General features: G+C 39.7%; 1 protein-coding gene across 2 annotated transcripts in view; it reads right to left on the bottom strand.

The window, feature by feature from the left end:
- Positions 1-19229, bottom strand: part of MPPED2 (metallophosphoesterase domain containing 2) — a 104473-nt gene that overhangs the window by 41864 nt on the left and 43380 nt on the right. For both annotated transcript variants that reach the window (XM_017726373.1, XM_008644079.2), the window contains exon 4: positions 5815-6040. In XM_017726373.1, the coding sequence (XP_017581862.1) occupies positions 5815-6040 (226 nt within the window). The remainder of the gene's footprint in view (positions 1-5814; positions 6041-19229) is intronic.

Genomic DNA, 19229 nt, shown 5'->3' with positions numbered 1-19229 from the left:
AGTCGAACCTGAAAAAAAAATCAAGACTTCATGATCTGCCCCAGTGCCAGGATGTAGAGCTGTCCAAAGAATTAAATAGGACAGGTTTGCAGCACAGTATTAAAAATTACTTATGAGAGAGTGTATTTAAAATGACAAACATCCCACTCTTTATTTAAACAAAAAAAGGGGAAGAAAAAAAGAAAGAAAGCTTTTAAAAGTAAATGGGACAATTTTTTACTTGGAAGTGAATCTGGTATCAAGGAGACCAAAGAAAAAATCAGCTACATTCCCAACAAGGCAAAAAATGTAAACAAACCGCTGCAATTCTAGACCAGGGGGAATTCATTCTTTGATTCTAAACGGAGAGACCTGGTGGACAAATGCCAAGAAAAATGAAACAGAAGCCTGCACCTTTAAACACAGCCATGCTGCAGTGGTGGTGTGTTTGTTTAACATACAGACAGGAGACTTCAGTCTTTGCCAATAATTTTCTCAGTTGCTGACTTCTACTGCATAAACACCAGAATTCCTGAAAAACTGGTGCAACACACACAGTTTTGTCCAGTCTCCCCTGGTTTCCTCACCACTAAATAGCAAAGAAGAACTTTATTGCTGAATAGTCCAATTTCTATCCCTCCTTTTTTTAGACACAAGCTAATTGCCAACTGAGACTATGAAAATAAAAGAAATGAGATCCATTCCAACCCATCAGTGTATGTGAATCCCATCATGTGAGTTGCCAATTGGTTTTCCAGTCCTCACGCTCAATATCTGCTGTTAATTTGCTTGCTATTTCAAGAACTTGAAGACTGTCAGCAAAATCCATGATGCATTACAAAACTTATAATTGGAAAGAAAAAAAAAACCCTCTGACACTTTTCTGACAGGATAAACAGAGAGTCTGAAAACACTGATCAGAACAAGGCAGAAGTACTAACTTAGAGCTGCTTGTACTAAAATATCATTGCAAATGAAGCAGAGAAAGAAACTGAGTTAGAGAAATAATTTTAAACTGATGTAAAATCATTTGATGAAACCCCAAATTTTGCACTGGGCTAAAACGAAAAGGAAAAGATTGCACAAAACATTATTTTTAAAGGAGATGGCTGAACCTCTCTCTGCTTCTTAAGGTTGCATTATCTATGCCAATTAAAATTTTGCTTCTGAAAAAGAGTTAAGGCACTTCCTCTAGAGTTACTAAAAAAAGCAAATGAAAGCCTTGGCTCCGCAGACGTGAGTGATAGTGAGCCGTTTGTTCTTGACCTCTGGATCACCCTACAGATCAAATTCTTGGACATAGGAAAAACCCACTAGTATTCATTAAAAGCAACTGGGAGGCCAGCTTTGTGCTTCTGTTCTTGAGACCCGAACAAGCTACAGCTTGACAAACGCGCAGGATATCGCTGAACAATGCTGCTGTTCCTGTCAGGAGGGAAGAGCTTTATTCCCAGCTTCATTCAGGATGAATTAATTTTCATCACAATGATGCAAATCACAGATTTCAGTCATTATTTAAATAATTGATTGTCATCTTTTACGTTTGTGGTTCTTTTCAGTTATCCCCAAAAAGTTGATTCTGTTAAACATTAATTGATTTATACTGAATTAGCTTTTACACTACACACTTTTTCCTTCAAAAAGATGCATATATCTCCAGTTATCTAAACAAATATATAGGCTGAAAGTTCCAGATCTTCAGCTTTACTTCTCATTCTGTTAGATATGAGTGGAATTTGCTCACATACTTTCATAGCTAAAAATGATGTAAAGAATTGCTTTGTTAGATTATTTTATACTTATAGCTTTCGACATTTTTTGTGAAATTTTTATGCAGAACAGAACTTTAAATCCATAAATAAGCCTATTGCCTCATTATTCATAAAACTAAGGACCACAAATTTCAATGCACACAAAATAAAGTACATCAGAATACTTTTTCATTTCAACTATTTTTCTCTTTCAAACAAGCAAAAAAACCAGTTACCTATAAAGCTGATCAGCAGAACAAAATAAAACAGCAAAAAATATTCTCCCTGAACAATTGTTTCTGTCAAAATGTGGTTTAAACAAATTCTGGTTCCAGTCAGCTGCAGTTCTCTGGTGGTTTGAATGCTTTTAAAGCTTCATTAGAAAACACACATAGTGAGAATATTTGTATCCAAATGTCTACAGCATACTATAGTAAATTCATCCCTTAGCATGGATGAACAATTTCAGATATAATTTAAAAAACAACACATATTTTAAAATAACATTTGAATTTAAGTAAAACTTACACTAATTCACTTATGCATATTCAGCACCCAAAGCTGCAGTAAAAACAGACTGTCTTGCCTTACCCTTTCACACATACATCAGTATGAGTTATGCTTATGTTTACTTCACAGAGGGAGTTTTAAGATTTAAAAATTCATAAATCCATCACTGGTTTTATTTTCTGTCCTGTTTAATAAGTAGCCTCAATCTCAAATTTCCCAAGGAGAAAATGTTTCCACTGGAATCTTACAGAATTTTTTACTGCATAAACTATCAATTATTTTCCCACCAAACAAGCCAGGTTCATAGGGCAAAGTCAGAAGAAAGAGAAAGGAGGGGAATGTTTTTGTGGATTGTTATCTATAGACCAAATGGAAAATCTTCAGCCATTTTGTTCCTTCAAGATACATCAAAGAATCTCCTATTTAAGGTGTGAAAATGTCAGTTACATTCTTCACCTCAGAAAATGAGCAGAGCTCTGAATGTGATTTATGTCCCACCCTTGCACTTTTCTCTTTTAGGGGCTGATACTCTTCTTTTCAACTTCCCTCCAGCTAATGCCATTTAATACTCTCAGAACCATCAGGCTAAATTCAAATTTTCTGCTCCTTAGAGGCTGTTGTTATGCACCACCGCACATTCCAATTGCAAATACACATGAATGCTCCCATGTATTGTAAGTTATTTTTTACTCACAAATTCTGCTAAATTGTAAGTTAGGAGGCACTACTTGAATTCTCTTAGGTCTTTAGAAAGCTTTTAGATGTACCACGAGTAATAACATGTAATGAATATGAACTGGTGTTTCTTTTCTGTATTTACCCTGAGTTGGCAATTTACATTTTCTAGATAGATGACTTATAGCCAGCTTTCCCAGTACTCTGGCAATTACTTCTTAGAAACTCCTGACAGGCTGAAACCTCCAGAATCACATCTGTTATTCTTGGTTTGATCCCTCTTTTTTAAATTAAAACCAGTAGCTTTATCAGCAAATGAGAATTTTTTTTCCCCTCTGGAAATACTTAAAAAACTGCACATAAATTGAACATGCCAACTCATCTCATGTTAGGGTTGGCACATATTCTGGGTTAATGACCAGTGTTCCATTTCTGTGACAGAACTAATTGGGGTAAGGAGGACATAAATACATACAAAACCCCACAGTTCTCTTCCTTTGGGGTAATCTGAAGATTTATAGTAATAGAACAAGGTGTGATTGGAGGGGAGAGAGTAAAAAAATTTAAGAAGTGCTAAAATGCTTGTCTGACCATTCTGTGTCAGTTTCCAGGCACAGAATAGATTTAGAGCAGATTTTTTTAATATCTGATGGGACTTTTCCTTCCTCTGAAAGACCAGCTAAAAGACAAAAAACTTGTTAATTTTCACATTTTCTAGAAACCGTCATTATTAAAAAAAAAAAAAAAAAAAAAAAAAAAGAGGGCGGGGAAGAGAGAAAATGCATAGACAATACCACATTTCTGACCTCAACACAGACTGGCAGATTGATCTAAAAAGCTGCATTGAAAATGGTAGCCTCAACTCCACATCAACAGTTGCTCAAAACATGATTTGACAACAGTTTTTCGCAGCTAAACACAAATGAAGCATCGCTCAAGAGAGAGAAGTCCACACTTGGCTGGAGCTCAGTGTCAATTTCTAACAATCTAGCTTCATTTATCATGCACCACTAAACAGAAAAATCCAGTTATCAATGGATTATGGGAAAGATTAATTCAGGTTTGCCTTCCATGACTAGGTCAGAATACATGTGCCATTCACTTTTTATGGCTAAGACAACTCAGTGCCTTGATGTGGTGTCCCTTAATATTCCAGAACAAACATTCTAAATCCATGTGTACACCTGCAAATTGAAAGAACTTATAAATGCAGCTGAAGACAAAAGGATGACAGATTTCCATTATAGATTTGGGAAGCAAAAGAGGAGGAAAAAAACCACAATATATTGCCAGTACATATAAATGTAAATGTAACGGTGTATTGACACAGTTCTCCATTTCAGAATACCAAACTCTCTCGCCTCCAGACTTGGATTCTGTGTTCTCCAGGTCTCTGCAGCAGTGCTGTAAGGAAGCTGAGTTCAGGTAAATCTGATCCAAATAAATTTGGAAAGATGCCTACGCTTTCTAATCACTGGGTACCTGCAGAGGCCCTCCAAGTCTGAGACATACACACAAAAGCAGCTGAACACAACCTTAGCAGCAAACCTCAGCTCCTCACCCTGCAGCCCACCTCACTACCCAAGGCCTTATGTGCCCTGCCTTCTCTGCTGCCATTACAAAAAAATTACTTTGAAATGTCTCGAGGAGATGATTCCTAACCTGAATTAAGATCATCTTTCCCAATTTGCTGATATTGCAGGATTTAGAGCATTACTTTTTTTTTAGCTAAGCAATGTCAGGCTGATTTAAACTAGTAGCTAAAGGCTATGACTTAAATTAAAAGATTAGTAGTTCCAGTCAAGAATGTGAGATACAGAGCTAGATCACAGTTTCTAGCCAGCACTAATGCATACAATATGAGCAGGAAAAAGCATTGTCAGAAGCATCAATGTGTGTGGTATCACACTTATCACCAAGGTCTGCAGGCCAAGTCAACAAAGATGAGATGAAGGGGAAAATTTCTAATACATGTATGGGTTTGTCCCATTTCTTGGTTCAACTCCTGTCATTCCTCCTTCCTCTCCTACTTTCACCTTTAAAGCAAATCTGACATCAAAAATAAGTTATAAGCTTGTAATAAACCCTTCTTCTAGGTGTGCATAAATTAGCATCTCGGTGCCTCTGCTGACAATTGAGAATGCCAAGCAGCAGAATGATTATCACCATCACTCAAGTTCAGGTCTCTGCTAAAGCCTGAAAGGACTGTGGCTGCTCTTAGCATGAGAATTTAGCACGAGCACTACTCAAGACTCCACAGAAAGATGTCAGGCATCACAATTAAATGACATGTAGAAAAAACAAGGAAGAACCTCCTTAGCACAAAACTGGGCAGCAATCTTTCCTGCATGACATACTTGACACATGGGTGGAATGAGACCAAAGCTGGTTTGAAATTTTGTTATCACAACTTTACAAGCAAAAGAAAACAATGCCTAGAACTGATAAAAAATAAGGCTTAAAGCACCTGCTGCCTTGTACCCTTATGCTGTGTGGGTGTTAAATGCCACCACACTAATCTATTAGCACAGCAGATACAAATACCTCGCCAGTATACAACGTAACAGAATTTCCCTAATACATCCTGAAATGCCACCACAGTTAATCCACAAGCACAGAGTCGGCACTGACTCCACAGTTCAAGTGCATTCACCAGGCAGAATAGAAATAGTTACAATTCCTTTTGTTTCATTTCACACACATGGCTAAATAGAGAGTATCCAAAACAAAAAAAAAAAAAAAGGAAAAAAGAAAAGGAACTGTTTCAGGATGGTTTACAGCTAAGCTGATACTGTTCTGCAGGGCAATGCAACAAAGCAGCTTCATGCACGTTCAACAGGAATGATTCATGCTGTGGTTCAAGTAATAAACAGCAAAAAAAGTTTAAATTGAGACTTACCACGGGGCACCATATATTCGGAATCCTTTAACTGTTACCTCTGAATCTTGTAAGTAAATACTATTTGTCAGGAGTGACTGAACATTGTCAAAGTCCTCTGGTTTCAATTTGGACACAGAGGGAAAGCGGTAGTAATCTTGTTTAACAAGGTCTGCCATGAATTCCTTATCAAATGTCAGTTCATGATTCCCAGCAATCACTATTTTATATTCATATGGTAGGTTTCCTGAAATAACAAAAAAGAGGACTTAATTAGCACATTTCCTCCCACACCAGCGACGCCGGCACAATAAGCAGACAGCTAGCAGTGACAGAGTGAAGCACCCGAGGCCCGTGTGCATCTCCATGCTGGGCACAAGGTACTGATGCTGCATCTCCTGCACTCAGTGAACGGTGTCAAAATGTACAGGAACAGCACACAAAGCAATGCCATAACAAAGGGCCTGTACTGCAGAGTTCAACAAAACAAGCTGGCAGGAAACAAACCAGCTCCAAAGGTGGCATAAGCCACCACTGCTGAACTATTCACCTGAATGTGACCATGAGGCCTTAGCCAGGTCAGAGTGACCTGCACTGAGGTACCTGGGTGTCCGAGCAGGTAGGTGACCAGAGACTGCAGGATGCCTCCCAACTGTGTCCTGGTGCTGTTGGTTTTTAAATTATGGCATTATTTGGATTAATTTGTATTCCAGTGACATTTATCAAGACTTAGTCTATTCTTGAAAGCTTCAATTCATTTGCAATGTCCTTTTATATTATTTTTTTTTTGTCATTATGTTTATGGCAGTATCTCATCTCTGTAAAAAGTACACAAGTAGAAGCAACCATGAAACTCAGCCAAGTAAGACAAACTAGGAAAAAGGAAATGTGGTTAATTCATCTACCATCAGAGTCAGAGGTAAAGAATTACATGTTTGCTCCCCTCAATTCAGGGGAGCTAATACCATTGTTTGGAAGGAGGCACGGATCATGCTCACTGAGCCAGATTTTTGGAGTTCAGAACAGATTTTCAAGCACTTGGTACCAGCAATCAGTGCCAGATTTTCCAAATAAACATACTGGGTGCTGAGCTCCCTTAAAAATACAGTTCCACACTGTCGTGTCTTCACAGAAGTTAGGCTCTTTTACAAAATCTGTCCCACTGTGACTTGCCAAAAATCACACGTAAGATTGCATCAAAGCTAACTGCTACTGCCTTCACAATAAGACTGATTTCTTAGTCTCATACCTTATCCTTCATTTTGGTGTTTATTACAAATAATCATTTAGAAATGGTTGGGTTTGTTATGGGGGTGTTTATGCAGTTTGTATTTGTTTGTTTTTTTTCATAAACGCAGCAAAATATATGTAGAAATCTATGGGTTCATCTTCCAGTTCTGGAACTCACAACATCTGTCCCAGGGAAGACAGAATCAGATGTTACACATTCCTTGTGAGAACAGCTCTCCTAAACAGAAGTGGCTTTGCTAGTTTAAAACTTGTCTTTCAACTTCTGAAACTGTTTGGGTTTGTGTTCTTTTTTAAAGTAAGTTTCAAAGTAAAGCTGTAAGTATATACAAGATTAACTTTCCCCCAAGTAAGAATTACAGGGGAACCAGTCAAGACCCTCTGCTTTTCAGTATTTACAGCACAGAAACAGGAATTACACAAGCTATGTGTGCAAACATCATCTTTGCAAAATTAGTTAATTCTGGATAGAAAACCAAAAAGCTACAAATCCCCGGAAAAACCAAGCAGACCATGTTTTTCATAGACACCTCACGTCTGAACAAAATACAGCTTGTACATATTCATAACTCTCTGTGATGCTGCATTAGAATAAAAGCTGGGGAGATGCAATAAATGCTCCTCTACAGGTTTTGACTCACTCCTTTCCCACTTTCCTCCCCTTCCCCATCTCTGCTACGTGCTGCTCTGCAATTCATTTTTATTTAAAAACTCTGTGTGGCAGGTACCTACAATTCCTGCTCTCTGTGACTCCTGGGCACAAGATAAAATTGCTATTTTCTCTTCTCCCAGGAAACATAAAAGATACCACTAGCATGAAATTTGAGACACTTGTCGTAACCATCAATCCCCCAAAACAAGCTAGGTATGATAATATTTTCAGAGAAGTAGGATGGAGAAGTTAAACTCAGGTTTCTATGAAGTTGTCAACATTTGCCTGTTTTAACAGAGAAAACTCTTCATCTTACTGGATAGATGTCCAAGCTTTTACACTTTCATTTATTTTGGTAGACTTGAAAACCAGCACATTTTGCTGATATTACGCCCAATTAAGCCTGCAGCATTTTTGCTCAAAGTAAACGTTTTTTTATCTTGACATTTTAAAAATAAGGGCTTACTTTGAAGACACACAGGACATGCAAAGGCAAACTAATGGTGACATCAGTAATTATTAAAACATATAAATGTAACATTATACATATTATATAAGCACCTGAAATCAGTAGGGGAAACACAGACAGTGTTTCTTGCAATTATGTGAAGACAGCTGTTGATATTTTTTGGACTAAGGAGATGGTCCACTTGGTCATTTCTTGAGAGGAGGCACTGGGGAGCTGGGGGGCACTGGCAGGGAACAGCCTCTCTCCACTTCTGCCAGGGAACCCAGAACATGGCTCCACCAACAAAAACTAAGGACCGACACCAGGACCAAGGAATGAGGCAAAACAGGCCCTGAAGGAGAGCCCCCACAGGCACCCAATTTCATCAGCACCCACCCTTGAGCTCTGGCTCAGTGGTGCTGCATCCCACTGCCCGGGAGCTGCGGAGAAACCAGTGCTGGCTGCAGGTGTGACAGCCACCAACCCAGGCTCCCCATCCTGCAGCAGCCAGACCAGATGTGCTGCGCTCTGGATTTGTGCCTACTGCAATGTTTGCCACAGGAAGGGCACCGAGGCCTGGCCTTGCTCCCCACCCACGTCCCCAGGCCACCACCAGTCACATTTGCTTCTCGTTCTCTGGTGCTGGCCCAGGAGCTCCCAATGAGCAACACCACCCCTCAAAAGGCAAACACATCAAAAGCCAGGACCATGCAAAGGCAGGGCAGCAGCAAGAGGAAGTCTCATTCAATTCTTGTCTCTTCCCTGAGGAAAGACTATATAGCACTAATCACAGTAATAAATTACCTGCAATCAGATTGGCTATTTGTTCATCACATTCCAGTTTTTCCTTCCTGAAAGGCCCTGTGGCATTGCACAACACCCACTCTCTCTGATAATATTTCTGAAATATTTTGGCATGTTTTCTTTTGGCAGACCTGCCCTTTGTCTATAATCTGTTGACCTTGTGTTTAATATGGAAGCATAAATAGTCATCTTCAAAAACCTCCTACTCCATGGTAATTTAGTTTTATCTTGACCAGATTAATCTCTGTGTATCTGCATCAGTGCTGCCTGTACACCACAACACACAGGTTGAAAGGCATTTCCTCATTTTCCTTCACTAAATCTTTGTGAGCTACATTTGGTCTTTATAAGTCTGATTTCCTAACTATCAAATCTTCCATCATGCATTAGTAACATTATTCATTTTAATTCATACTGTGACTGTGGAAGACAATTAGAAGAATCCTTTTCCAAACTAGAAAAAGTGTGATCTGTTTACTGAGCCAAGCACTTCAGAAACCCCAATTATTAACTTCCAGCATAATAACTGAGTTTATTTAAAACACTTAAATGCATAACAGGTGAGATCAAAAGGCTAAAACTGACACGACCAAAAATGACCAGGCCACTAAGTCTGTGAAATAGAGGCACTTATACTGGAGTATTTGAAACCCATATTTATGTGTATATACACACACACAACAGGGTGTGCATATGTGCATCTTCAAAATATATCTATTATTTTGGTTAAGACGTTTTTAAACATCTGCTCTCAACAGTACAAACAAGGGCCCAACGTAACCACTGATCAAGAAAATACTGCAATTAGACAAGTTGTTCTTTTCTGGAGGCCAAAAGGTCAATATCGCTCTTGCTCAACTAAAGGCAACAACGGTTAACTCTGAATGACTTGTAAAAATGGAACTGTTTACAGTAAATACATTAATCAGGGAGTCTCAGAAAATTTCTGTGACTTCTGGTGTAACAAATCAACCTCAAGCTACAGTCCCAAGTACCTTTGTCCCCTCCCAATGGTTCATCTTTACTCCTGTGCCATGACACCTTCCTGCCAACACAAAGACTTGGTGGGCACAGAGCAGAGTGGATCAGGAAACTGATCCAGATGAAAACTGGTGTAGCAAAAAGGAGTGGGAGTCTGTGAATGCTGCTAAGGCAGAACTGCTATCACTGGCTGCAACCACTCTTACACCACTCCAAGTGTCAGCTGAACAACAGACTGACTTTAAATATACCTATTACATGGGACAAGGGGGGAAGCTTGGGGGACAGGGGGTTGTGTGGGTTTTTTTAATCTATGTAAGTAGTCATTTCAGTGGGTTTCTTTAAGTTCACCTTAAGCGCTTGGATCTTAGGAAGCCTTAATCTGTTGAACAACCACTCCCATTTTAATAGCATGCTTCATATGAGTACAGTTTAGTCACACAACCCAAGTTCTGTAGAGCTGCCAGACATGAAAAGGAGTCTGCCTGGCAGTGAATGTTAACTGCTGAGTCCCTATAAAAATAGAAAATCACATTATTTTTCAACTACTGTTACCTGTAAACCTCACAGGGAAGTATGGGAATAAAAAATAATGTGATACTAGCTGTCTATATAGTGGTAGAAACCTGTATTTACACACAAATTATATGAAAGTGCTTTTGATGTAAAGCTCTGAATATGCATATATGCATGTATTAACTATTCAAACCACACAACACTTCCATGAAACATTAAGCTTTTTTCATGCCTGTTTCATAGCCTCATAAACCCTTTGGCCATATCCTGAGAAATAGGCTGAGAAACCTTGAAGTATAAATTTTAGCCCCCTCAAAAAGAGGGAAAACTGTACAAGAGAGAAATGTGTGTGCAAGTGAATCATCTCAAATTTATGGTATACTGTATATGCCTCAAAAGTGCAAAACTGATCATGGAGCATTTACCTATAACCAACCCCATACACGTCCAGGGATAAACATGGAACGAGCAGATTTTGTGTTGCTCCTACAGACTTCCAGTCCCCACAGCTGCAGCTGCTGAGGGCAACCAGCACAGCCCACCACTGGTCAGCAGCCATGCAGCTCTTCCTAGACAGGTTTCTCATGGAAAGCCCTTGGCACTGCAGGGCCATGGTACTCTCTATTCCCAGCATTTACAGCACAATCGTAACACACAGAGGCTCCTTTCAGCTTTTTAAAACAAAGACGGAATATCTCACAGACTCCAACTTCTCCTTCAGCAGCAACAAGTAAGTTAGGCTGCATAAGTACAGTTATACAGACTCGAGCTTCCACAGGATAAGCTGGACCTATCCCACCAACAACCCACTTCAGGTACCGAGATCCAAAACTGGGTAAGAAAAACATCTTTTCTAAGACGAGACTGACCAACTGACTATGAAAATATTTTGGCTGTTTTAATCAAATCAGCCTTCACAAAAGTCCTCAATGGAACAGTTCAAACTGGTATCAAGCAACACACTGGCTGAAAACATAGCCCATGAATTTCTGTGCAGTTTAGCTCCCTGTGTCTGTAGAAACCTACACAATGAAACAATTAAAAACCAAAAAAAAAAGCAGCAAATAAGAAACAGAACATGCACAAAGACAGAACATGCTTCTAAAACGGTACAAAGAACTGAAGTACAAGATCTCTCAAAATCTTCCCAGTGAAAAGTATTCCACCATCAGTTCAGATGCCTCTTTTTTTTTTTTCCTTTCCCTCCAGTTTTGGAGAAGAAAAAATAAAGGCAAAACTCACATGGGCAACACAGCAAGAGGAGAGGATGAATGAAAACTTAACTGTTTTGCCTTTATGCAAAGAAAACATCAGATCGCAGCACAGGGAGAAGCAAAGGCTGAGACCCTTGAATTCCTGTGATAAATCCAAAGCTTGTACATTAAAGCTCCCCTTTGTTGAAAACACTGTTAGACACAACAAAACAGAAATGTTAGGTAAGTGCAAGCTCTGCCTCTGACCTTTCCCTCTGTAACCGTCAGGCTTCATTAATTTTCACAAGGCCTGACAGCTCTAGCGTTAATACTCACACTTGCGGATCGAGCCACACAGCAGGTTCAGAGTCTGCTACCTTCTCCTCTGAAACTCATGCATTAGGATTTCTTCCATGCTGGCAATGGAAAACCAAGTCTAAGAAACATTAAACACAAAAAACTACGTTACAATAATGCCAAGGGTGAGTCATAAACCCATGAAAGCAAGGAAGCACTGAGCAAATCTCGCCTGAGCACCTGTAACTGAGATGAGCAGTGCCAAGGTGCTCCAGGACACAGGGCCCTGTCCCAGGACCACAGGCACAGGTGCTGCTCCACCTGGACAGGCACTGCAGAGCAGTCTGATGCTGCAGCATTGGTGGTGCCTAATACCAAGTGTTTCCACTCATTCTCTCTTCCACAAGTAAATGTAGTGACTTTTGCACAACACTGGGCCAAAACATTCCCACGTGCAGCATGAACCCTGTGACAGGGCCAGGTGCACTGCAGAACCTACTCAACTACAGGTTTGATTTAACCACACTCCAGCATTGGTGACAATTCCTTGCTTTTATGTTTTTATGTCTCAACCATAACATTATTCTAATGTAACTGTTTGTGATTAATATCTTCCTCCCGTCTGTTAAAATGAAAAATGTAGCACTACATAAGCGACAAGCTTTTGTTTTCCTTCAGTGTTCCACAGCTTCCTTAGCATTATTCTGACATAACTTGTCCTGGGCTTTGATCTCCAGCTTGTTTTGAACTTCACTGGGCTACTGTTATTGAAATACCTTTATTTTTTTTTTGAAACTGGAAAGCTTCATTAAACTTTTAACAATTAATATATGATATTTCTCTGTTTTGAAACAGAATCTGAAGTTTTTGTTCAGTCTAACCTCAAAAGCAAAAAAAAAAAGCCTCCAGATTTTGCAGCTCACAGCACTGCCAACTTTAGGTGTAAAAAGTCCCCCCAAATTGACTTTAAAATTATGAAATCTGAAACACAAGCAGCACAGATTGCTTGCTAGTCCCTGGAAAGGCTTTCTTCTCAGGCTTTTAATTATGCAACCTAAAAGATAGAGCTTTCAAGAGGGAAAAAAAAAAAAAATCAAGTAACTTAAATTCAAAGGAGCTGGCAGCTGTTAAATTTAGCAAATTCTGACACAACACCCTACCTGGAAATTGCAATAGCCTTGTTTGTCCCTTTCCTTTTTTCAAGTGCTTCTTGCGTTAGTGGTAGTTCCTGCTCCTGTCCTCTTTCCCAGGGCAAAACAATCCCATGGCTGTGTTGGTGCCATGTGCCCCCTCTAAGGGATCCTTTAACAGAAACGGTGCTCACTTTGAAAATTACAAGAGTTTTTGAGGCGAGAACATTTTTTGTCTGGCAGAGCTGAAGGGTGTTTCCCCAAACAGAATTACCCCATATTTACAGCTACAGCGACGCTTGCATCAACCCCCGGCAGTTCAGGGTCTATGGTGCGTGTGTACTGTAAATATAGAGAAATGCATTCTGTTTTGTCCAACAGAACTCTAGATTTTCTCTTGCAATCAAGATTTTAATGTACCAGGGCTGACATATTTTAGACCAATGTCAGCACATTTTGTGGTTTCAAATGGCTGCGACCTTGAACTCCAAATACTAATGCTGAGAACAGGAACCTAAGCTTTGCCTTCATAGTACCAGTAGGGCTAAGTAGAAATGTCCTTTTTGGACTTAATTTAGACTTAATTGAAAAGGGACATTTTTGGTTACTATTACATTAGGCCAAAATATAAAAATGAACCCTAATATTATCTAAATCTAATAAGAGAAAGCCATCTCTCTTTCAAAATTTTCAAAGCATTTTCTATAAATGCATCACAGATCAATTTACATGGTACTTTTGTCAATAAGCAAAACAAAATCACAGGTTCCAATTGGCTTAACTCATATTGGAAAGCGTGAAAGCAAATGCTAGAAAATGCAATTACTGCAAACAAACTCCATTTTCTCCACTCAGGTGGGAATTTCGGAGAACATTTTATTGCCCTCAAATAATATTTCTAAAGGCATCAATACACAATTCTATTTTCTTTTCTGAGTCCCCCACACTATATAAACTAATCCTCCATAAAGAAATTCACCAGATTTTGAAATAATATATTGGTTGTTGATATTACCTTGTGCACACACATACTGTATCAATTTAAATTATTTTTCTCCATGAATCTTAAGAATATAAAAAGCAACTTCCACTGCCTGACACAAACAGATCTGGACCTATTTCCCATAACATACCCTTTGTCTCTGTAACCTACAATTCCAATTAAGCCTTTTTCCCCCCCCTAAAATAAATTAATAAAAGCCACCAAAAAGGAGGTCATATTGAGAACCAATTATACGGAAAGTAATTAAGCTAATCATAATTATCACAGACAATGTCTTCATATTTTAATGTACATGTATTTTCACACTGCAAAAGGCCAGGGAAAGCTAAGGACAAGATATTCCAGAAAAAGTGGAATCTTTATTTAAAAGATAAACAAGGCTTGATATCAATTCTTAGTGAAGGAAATGAGAATTATGAATGCAGGACCCAGATATAGATTCTGCCCCAAATTCTTCTTCCTTGTTGACAGGGACCTTTAAACAAGCAGCAGAACTTCCTTTTCTGCCCATACACCCCTATCAGGATCCTTCCAGTATCTACCCACCTATCTTAATATGAACAAATAAATACACCAGCCAGGGAAACATATGACCACCAAAACATCTTCCTGTTTCCCAAGTCTTTGAGCTTGTTCCCATTATTTGTTTTCTCATTTTCAGAAGAAAGTCTCTGAGACTTACAAATGCACAAAGCAGTAGGAAATCACCTTCCTCTGTCTCACAGCCTGATAGAGCCCAGTCAGTATTTCTGAAAAAAAAACCCTCCAAACATCTGTTTTTTCTGTATTCCAGGAAGGTATTTAGGCATTTCTTACAGTCAGTATTTCTGAAAAAAAACCCTCCAAACATCTGTTTTTTCTGTATTCCAGGAAGGTATTTAGAGCATTTCTTATGAAGAGAAAAATCTCAAAATATACAAGAAACTTCTAAAAGTTATGTTCTTTCTATGATACATTATCTTCTACATCACTTCTTGATTTTATACATGGAACTGAAATCCTTCCTTTCAAATTATGATTTTTGAGTACATTGTTGGTAAGCTACAAAACATACTGAGGTTCATAATTTACCAACTATCAGTACTAGTGTAATGTGGATAAATACCTGTAATGATAAGGAGAAAGACAAAAAGCAGGGATAGCAAGAATAATCACAAGGCAAATAAACTCAAAGAGAAGAAATAAGATAAAATGTTTATTAAATATCCCAAAGGCTTTAAAAGCATGAACTACTGCCTAAAAGCAGGGCAACAGCTTTTTAATAACTCTGAGAATGTAACATTCTCCAGTGTGCTAAAGCAATTAGCTACTTTTGAGATTTTACCCTGTGATCAAGGCTTGTGCTTTTATTTGTAAACATTAAAGCATAAGAGCAAGTTTGATATTCAAAGGTAGTTCTAAACATATTTTCACGTGGTAATGCTGGTGCTTGTTGGGAATAATTTCTTCCTTTTCTAAGTTGGAAGAGCAGAAATCTAAAGCTTAAGCTAAACTCCACTTCTGGAGTCCAATATCCATGTGACAACATGGATAGCACTGTGTTCCAGAACCACCTCCATGGTCCTTTTCTGAAATGTTTATGGAGGGTAAAACACAGAGAGAAACTGCACAGAGAATGCAAACACAAATTACAGTCAACTAAAATATTCAGGCAGGTCTTTAGGAACCTCCAGTATTATTTTCTGAACCCCATGTTTAAATTTATTATTCTAAATAAAGTTAAACATTCCATTACAGTCTTTCAAGATGAACTTGGATACCAGGAATCTCCTGAGCCCCGTAAGGAAATTCCTTTTAATAACCCAACTCACAGAGAGGTTTCTTAGCTACTAAGAGAGACAACCAAATCACTCCAGCTGTATCATGTTATTACAAGGAACCGAATTCCTCTTATGCAGGTTTCTTTCCTGGCCATCTAAAATTCCCTGAGCAGAAGGGCACACAGCCCCAGATACCTTCCTTGTGAGTTTAAGCACAGGGACAAACACTGAACACCAAAAGGAAAGAGAGAAGGAAGCTTGAAGCCTGATAAAGGTTTAGAGTGGTAACTATGGACATTGGTGCCAGTGCTATTATCTGAGTTCCCTGTCTCATCCCTGCTAGTGGTTCTTGCCACCTCTGTTTCTGCTGGCTTTGCAGAATTTCAATTACCAGCTTATTGCTGGTTGTCATTTGCGTTACAGCATCCTAGGACCTCACAACAGATAGTTCAAGTTCAGACTGAAGTGTTAAGAATCCAAGTCTTTGAATTTCAGTGGAGAAAACTATGTGCTGGAATACTTCCTAACTGTCCTTCCAAAGGCAGGACAAAACAGAAGAATGAAGAACAGTGCATGTAATGTAAACTCCATTCTGCAATAGAGTTTGCATGCTTTTATTTGTGACAAAATTCAGGCAAAACTCTTGATCTTTCCTTCTCGTGTTACAAGGCCCTCTGCTGCTGCCATCTCTTGCTCTTCAATAAGGATAATTGTAAGCCACTAACCTAGGAGTGAAATATTTTAAAATCAAGTTAAATGAATGTGTGAGACTTATGGTACTTATCGTTGTGCATTTGAACTTACAGTAACTTTTTCACAAGGTGCTTGAAAATCTGTGTGATGCAGCATCTGTACTTTAGTGCAGAGAAGGACAGTGAGAATTCTGGTCCACTAATAATTATTTCTCTGTAATTAAATGTTATGGTTAATTGTTGGAGCATGCGATTTTTCATCTAGTGTGCTTTCTGCAGAGTAGGGCCTCTCTTGACTTATCCATTTTAGCCATCTTTTCTAGCCTTTTAAACAAAAAAATGGGATGAGAAACCTGCTGTAATAAGGCATGATAAGCAGACAAAGTTTTGCTGAATAGAGCAACAACTACAGTTAATCAAAGCCAGTCATTAAGACAAAGCACTCAGAGAGCAGCTATTTCAGTCCCTTAGACAAAGGTAACAATTTATTCCTTATTTATACTCCTTTCTGCTAAGGTTTTGCCCTCTCACCTCACAGGCAAGCATCATTGTTTTCACAGCTGGCCTCACGGAAGCAGTTGTTTATGAATTGCTGTATTGCTTCCACTCAAACTGTACACACTCTGGTAACTCACTCCAATGCCAGACCCCTTCTAACACCAGAGCAGAGGCTTTTCCCTCCCCTGTCCCTGTGCAGCCTGGATGGCCAGCACTGCAGGGCATCCCCTCCTGCCTTTCCCACTACAGCTAATGGCACAGGATTGCAATTTACAGCAAGGAGATAGCAAATGGTGAGTGGCTTTCCATACAGTGTGGATTACTTCGCACGGAGTTTTATAAGGGGATATCAGTCCAGGACCTTTACTCTCAGGACCACAAGTATGGCTGCAGCTACATTATCTTATTCCCAGCAACCACTGAAACTTGCAGCAGGGACAGAGGAGAGCAGAAGGAACAAACTCCTTCCCCACCATGCTCAGGAGACATCTGCACAAAACCGCAGCAAACTTCGTGTCTGCCTTGCAGCTTTTCTGTTCATCTCTTGAATGAAGGCAAATGCCAAGTGCTGCTGAGGGAGCAGGGAGCCTTCAGAGCAACATATGGGGGAGAGCAGCTCAGGGGAAAGTAAGGACATGTGGGTAATTTTTTATCATTTGCAGCTCTGTTTTAAACTAGAACCCTTTGTGTTGGCTGGTTACACCAAAAAAATGGTAATGGCAACATTCAAGAGAAAAGGAGCTACTGCACTCTGATACCCAGCCTGTCCTGTAATGTGAAAGCTTCTGGTTCATTAGAAAAGATGCACATAATTCTGAGGTCTTTATGGTTCACTCACCAAAAATTACAGAAATCCAAAGTACAGAGTGTTACTGAGCTCTCATTTCTTAATTATATTAACTTGAGAAGAGATGTGGCTCTGGAAAAAGCAGGTGAAAAAAAGCAGGTCCAGTACTTTATATCCCTGTCCTCTCATTTGTCTCCCTCTTCTTTATAGTCTCCATCCCGCCCCCGGTTTGATGTTATTTTGCTCTCCCCTGTGTTGGTTTTCCATCTTGCCTCTCTCCACACTGCTGTCCCCTGGTGTGCTGCTTTGTTCCTTCTCCACTAAAGGTACCATCAGGAGCCAGTGCGGGTTTGGTGACTGTCACCTCTCAGCTGGGGTGCAGGAGAAAAGAGAGCAGAGCAGCTCAGTGAAGTGAGGCACTGAAGTGACCTGAGCCTCAAAGCCATCACAAGTCCCGAGAAACTCCGTTCCCAGAGCTGTGGAAGGGCCGCCGCAATCCAGCCCTCCTGTGAGCCCAACGCTGAGCCCAGCCTGGTGTCACGGGGCAAGGCAGCAGCATGGGTCCTCCCACCCTTGTACCACGGCTGACCAGGAGAAGGTGCTGCCCGTGGGTCTTGTAGCCACCTCACAGAGCAGGTGCCATTATTCACTGTCATGCCCAGGATGACAGAGAAGGACGAACAAAACAAAAGCTCCTTTAGCTCTGGGAAAAGGGGTTCTCTTCTTCTTTTTCTCCCCACTACCAGAGTGCCCACAAATACAACACCCTCCTGAATTTAGGTCCTCCAAACCAATATACTCCCTAAATACAGGCAATTAAGATTTCAAGCTCTCCTAGCAGGCGTGACAGGGGTGGATGGGACAGGTGGAGCTGCACAGGTCTTTCTTTCACAGCCCTTTTGTGCCCAGACACATCCTTCCAATGCAGGATTTGCCCAAGCTCAAATACTCAGCTTCAGCTCGGTGCAACAAGAAGGTTAATTAACAAGCTATGCAGGCTGGTTATAGCCAGCAATAAGCAGCTCTCTATTTTTCTTTAAGAAAAAAAGAAGTCAGTAATTCTTGGAACATTTATTAACCCCCTAGTATAGGCAATTACTGTAAGATAAAGGTCTGCCAGTCTTGCATTACCATAAATTGCTGCACGTTGCTTTTCTATAGCACAGTAATGTCCACAACCAGTGTGAATAAATGCTAACATTTGAGTTTTAAGCTTGATTCAACCCCCTCGATCAAACACTTTAGCAGATCTTCACTCTCAGTGGCTGTTTGGCCACAAGAAAAATAATCATTTTATACAAGCCCAAAAAATCCAGGATGGTATTTCACAGTGTTTTGTAGCTCAGTTTAATCTCACATATTTCCTAATATGCAGAACTGAAAAGAGGAAGGCGGGTGGGAAGTACAAAACCCAAAGATCATTCCTG

This window comes from Corvus brachyrhynchos, unplaced genomic scaffold, assembly GCF_000691975.1.
Source record: "Corvus brachyrhynchos isolate BGI_N302 unplaced genomic scaffold, ASM69197v1 scaffold281, whole genome shotgun sequence".
NCBI classification, from domain to species: Eukaryota; Metazoa; Chordata; class Aves; order Passeriformes; family Corvidae; genus Corvus; species Corvus brachyrhynchos.
This window is presented reverse-complemented; position numbering and strand designations above follow the sequence as displayed.